This window comes from Thrips palmi, unplaced genomic scaffold, assembly GCF_012932325.1.
Source record: "Thrips palmi isolate BJ-2018 unplaced genomic scaffold, TpBJ-2018v1 HiC_scaffold_1, whole genome shotgun sequence".
In the NCBI taxonomy this organism is placed as follows: Eukaryota; Metazoa; Arthropoda; class Insecta; order Thysanoptera; family Thripidae; genus Thrips; species Thrips palmi.
Genome location: NW_023144620.1, coordinates 76169 through 81095, shown reverse-complemented (window position 1 = coordinate 81095; position 4927 = coordinate 76169). Strand labels below are relative to the sequence as shown.

The 4927-nt window shown below is 44.7% G+C and overlaps 1 protein-coding gene across 1 annotated transcript; it reads right to left on the bottom strand.

Moving 5' to 3' along the window:
- Window positions 1-424: 424 nt before the first annotated feature.
- LOC117642787 (zinc finger protein 470-like) lies at window positions 425-2410 on the bottom strand. Its single transcript, XM_034381333.1, is given in 5 exon segments — window positions 425-658; window positions 783-911; window positions 1007-1305; window positions 1852-2081; window positions 2373-2410. Coding segments are annotated over 5 exon segments (930 nt in total).
- Between the last annotated feature and the right edge of the window lie 2517 nt (window positions 2411-4927).

Genomic DNA, 4927 nt, shown 5'->3' with positions numbered 1-4927 from the left:
TGTCGACAAAGCAGGGTACTAAAATAACAGCTCAATCATGAACTGGTGGCCAAAAGCCACCGACCTTATTAAGAACGGGTAAAATTTGACAAATCAAAATAAATGTGCGTCGTCAATCAACCATACAACTGAAATCTTGAGAATACATTCATAACGGAATAAGAAAAATTCTGCAGAAGGATGTGCGCATAGGGGATGTGACGCACAACTGAAAACTAAAGATGGCAGAAGAACAATTTACATAAAAGCGCAGAAAAAAACGAGGAATAAAAACAGTCTGAACAAAAAATGACCATTTGACATTCTCTCAATGTCTTCTCTCTATACGCATACTTCTAACTAGAACAACTTTCTTGAGCAAAGTTTACAGTTACAATACTTTCAGATTATAAATTAATAACTGTCCGAAAACGAGCGAAAATTCTTATTGCAAACTATGCACCTGAAAGAGCCCCCCTTCCCTCCGGCTCATGTGGGTCCCAAGATGCTGACTAAAATGATCTCCTCTACTAAACTTTTTGTTGCAAACAGAGCACTAGAAAGGCTTTTCTCCCGTATGAGTACTGAGATGTTTTCTGAGATGAGATCCTGAAACAAACTTCTTGGAGCAAACAGTGCATTCATATGGCTTCTCCCCTGTGTGAGTCCTGAGATGGGTCTATGAGATGACTTTGTGTAACTAACTTCCTGTTGCAAACCGTGCACTCGTAAGGCTTTTCTCCTGTGTGAGTTCTTAAATGACAGATTAAAGTATTCTTTAAACGGAACTTGTTGTTACAAACCGTGTACTCATAAGGCTCCTCTCCTGTGTGAATTGTAAGGTGTCTTTTAAGTCCACGTGCAGCACAAAACTTCCTGTTGCAAACCGTGCACTCGCCCAGGTCTAAAAATCTTGTGTGGTTTGCGGGATCCTGTATCATTTTGCAGGATCCCGTCTAGTTTTACGAGATCTCGTATGGTTTTGCGGGATCCCGTTAGAACACTCGAGATCCCGGGAGGGTCGCACAGGATCCCTTAAGACCTTACGGGATCCGGTAAGGGTCACACAAGATCCCGAGAGGGTCATAAGGGATCCCTTAAGTAGCCGGGATCCCGGGAGGGCTGCACAGGATCCCGAGAGGGTCGTACGGGAACCTGCACTCTGCCGAGATCCCGGAAGAGCCACAAGGGATCCCGTGATGGTCTTGCGGGATCCCTTATGCTGCCGAGATCCCGGGAAGTACGCACGGGATTTCAAATTTAGGTATGCTGTAACTCGGAAAGTTTTTAACATTTTAAGCTCAAATTTTGTATGGGGTATATTGGCTAAAATTCACCAGTGCCATTTGAATTTTATTGAAATCTAACAACTTTTTTCTGCTATCTCGAGAACCACTGGAGCTATCCAAATTTTGACTGCAGATTCGGATAGATCTCGGTTCCAACCCCGTAGATAATTCAATCTTTTGATTATAACTGCAGGAGAACTTGCATCTGTACTTCACAGGATCCTTTTAGTGGGTAAAGGATTCCTTTCCGGCATACGAGATCCCGTCCTGGCGTACAGGATCCCGTCCCAGCATACGGGATTTTGAAAATTCGTTAAAGGATCCCGTGTGTCCTCACGGGATCCCGTCCACCTCAGGATCCTGTATGGCTCGGGATCTCGTATAGTGGTACGGGAATCCCTTAACGAATTTTCAAATCCCGTATGATCGTACGAGATTTTTAGACCTGGCGTAAGGTTTCTCTCCTGTGTGAGCTCTAAGATGCCTTTTGAGTTGTGTTCCTGTACTAAACTTCTTGCTGCAAACCGTGCACTCATAAGGCTTCTCTTCTGTGTGAGTTAAGAGATGACTCCTATGAGATTACCTTGGGCACAAAACTTCTTGTTGCAAACCATGCACTCATAAGGCTTCTCACCTGTGTGAACTTTAAGGTGTTTTTTGAGTACTGTTCCTGAACTAAACTTCTGGCTGCAAACCATGCACTCATAAGGCTTTTCTTCTGTGTGAGTTAAAAGATGACTCCTGAGATTACCTTGCGCACAAAACTTCTTGTTGCAAACGATGCACTCATAAGGCTTCTCCCCTGTATGGGTTCTAAAGTGTACCGTCAGAATAAATTTACGTCCAAGCTTCTTGTGGCAAACCGTGCACTCGAAAGGCGTCTCCCCCGTGTGGCTTCGAATATGCCGTGGAAGCAGACTTGCACTACAAATCCAAAGGTCAGACTTCTCGCCACTCCAGAGGCAAGACATAAAAGTCTCGCCAAAATTTGGTCAGACAAGAAAGTCTCGCCAAAAAACGGTCAAACACAAAAGTCTGACCCCAAAATGGCGAGACTTTTGTGTCTGACCACTACCTAAAGGCCGAAATGCGCCGGACGGTTACGGCCTAAAGGCCGTGGTCAGACACAAAGGTCTCGTCATTTTGGGGTCAGACTTTTGTGTGTGACCGTTTTGTGGCGAGACTTTTTTGTCTGGCCAAATTTTGGCGAGACTTTCAGGTCTGACTAAATCTTGGTGAGACTTTAATGTCTCGCCATATTTTGGCGTGAAGTCTTTCCATCCAAATTGCAGTGGACTCTCGTCCAGTGGAAAGGCATTCGACGCGATACTCATATTAAGCAAAATTGTTGATTTAGGCCGTTTTTCGTCCTTCATCCGTCCGTCCCTTACGAGGTGTGAGAGCTAGACATCTCATCTATGGCTCAAATGAAAGCTCTTTAAGCGCACTACAGGTGGTATTAAAATCACGGAGCTGCAACAAGAGCTGTGAGAGGGAAAGGCCGGCGATGTCTAATTTGGTCAGTTTGCCCTAAAATGTCTTACAAAGAAATTTCCCATAATACGAAGAAAATGGCGCAAGCATAATACGAACGTGGTTTTTCCTCGTATTACGAAGGTTTTTCTTTGTATCTTTGTACACATGTCGTGTCACATCCAAACGAATGTGACATCCATGTACTGTCACATTCATTTGAATGTGACATGCCAACTTTGTCACGTTCGTTTGAATGTGACACGCTATGATTGTCAGAATAAGGGGTGTCACGTTCGTATTAAGGTGGCTCATACAATGTTAAAAGCACTTTGTAAAAATTTTTTTTGGTGAAGATGGATTAATTGTTTAAATTGTTTAAACAAATTTTTTAACAAAAAATGGTTTTTATTCTTTCTCTTGAAAACAACTATTGCAGATATAAAGCCCATTCTCGTCAATTCTATGACACTACTAGGGATGAGTCTCCCTGATTTTTTCCCCACAGATCTGAGCAAGTATGCGAACAAAATCTTCCGAGAACCAAAATATTAAACGTTTCGACTAAATCTCCAAAAAATGTCACTTTCCATTAAACCAAAATGAAGCTTACTCAATTATCTAAAAGGGTTTTAACACAGAAATTGTAAAATCTTAATCCGTCTACATCAAAATTTTTTTTTTTTTGGCAAAGTGCTTTTAACACGTATGAGCCCCCTTAACGTGACAAAGTAGGCATGTCACATTCAAACAACCGTGACAGTACACGGGGGTCACATTCGCTTGGATGTGACACGACATGTGTACTTGGTACCATGTGTCACATTCGATTTAATGTGACAGTTCGACAGCTGATTGCGTGTCACACCCGAAGTAATGTGACAAAGCGGTGCGGTATGTCACTTTCGTTTGACTGTAAATTTTCACCGTCTGTCACGCTCAAACTAACATCGCCGTTTTCACGTGAAACCAAACGTGACGTCACATTCCTTGCCTACCAGTGTTGGTGTCCGGGAGAATTCAGAGAGTTTCAATGAGTGTCTAACCTAACCTTACCTGGCCTTGAATTTGTCCCGATCGCGATCGGTCAAGCCGTTCTCGAGATATGGCCGAATGAAGAAATCGGGAATGTAGGCAACACGTGGTGCATGTGTGACCGACGGGTTGCCCATGCGGCGTCTTGCAGGCGCTGTCGGAAAGGGACCTTTTTCAAACGCGTTTTTGAGACTGAAGGAGTGCGGGTGGAGAATGGCCGAGGACGGCATCGCGTAGGGCAAGGTTCGAACCGGACGCATGCCAAGTTTGAACCCTTTCGGACGACCGCAAGGGGGCCGCTCGGACGGCCGAAGATGGACTATTTCAAAAAGCTTCTCTCACGTCTCTAGACCGTTCTGAGCGAGATAATCCACCCCCCATTGAACGAGAGGCAAGTTTGAAGACCCCTTTACGACATGCAGTCGATGGACTGGATACATACATCAGTTAGACCCTGTTTCAGGCCGATCCAAAGTCCGTGACTTCCGTTTTCGACCCGTTTTCGGACCTTCGAACGGCCCCCGTGTTCAAAGTATTCGAGCTAGAGGTCTCGTTCAAAGCTTAAAAGAAAGCCCTTTAATAGGTCTAGAAGAGTGCCGAATGGCAGGGACGTCGTTTGAGAGATGGGGATAGAAAAAGCGGTTATTCGTCAATTTGGTCGGATTGGTGCAAAGTTCCGAATTTTGACCTTCAAACGGTCATTCACTGGTCGACAATCAAGCTGTGAAGTTCCCGGACATGGCAAATCGACGGATAATAGACGGCCCTAGAGGGCTGTGTCTGCAGAAATTCCCTTACGTTAACGGGAAGCCTTCAGCGGCCGCCGGATCGCAATATTTACAGTGTGGAAAAAGGAGGACATTTCCCGATTCGGTCGACAAAAACGGTCCCATGACGGAGCGAGACGGTTTTGGGCGGGCCCGGTTTGCGCAGGAGTGTTGTTCAAACTTGTCCCAAGGGATTAGAAAAAGAACGGACTGCTAGAAAAAATCTCGTCCAGTGGAGAGGTCTTGGACGCGAAACTCATCTTAAGCAAAAAGTGCGAATTTTGCCCGTTTTCGCTCCTTCAACCGTCCGTCCCGAACGACGTATGAGAGAAAGAGATCTCGTCTAATGATTTAATGAAATCTCTTGAAACGCACTAAATGTGG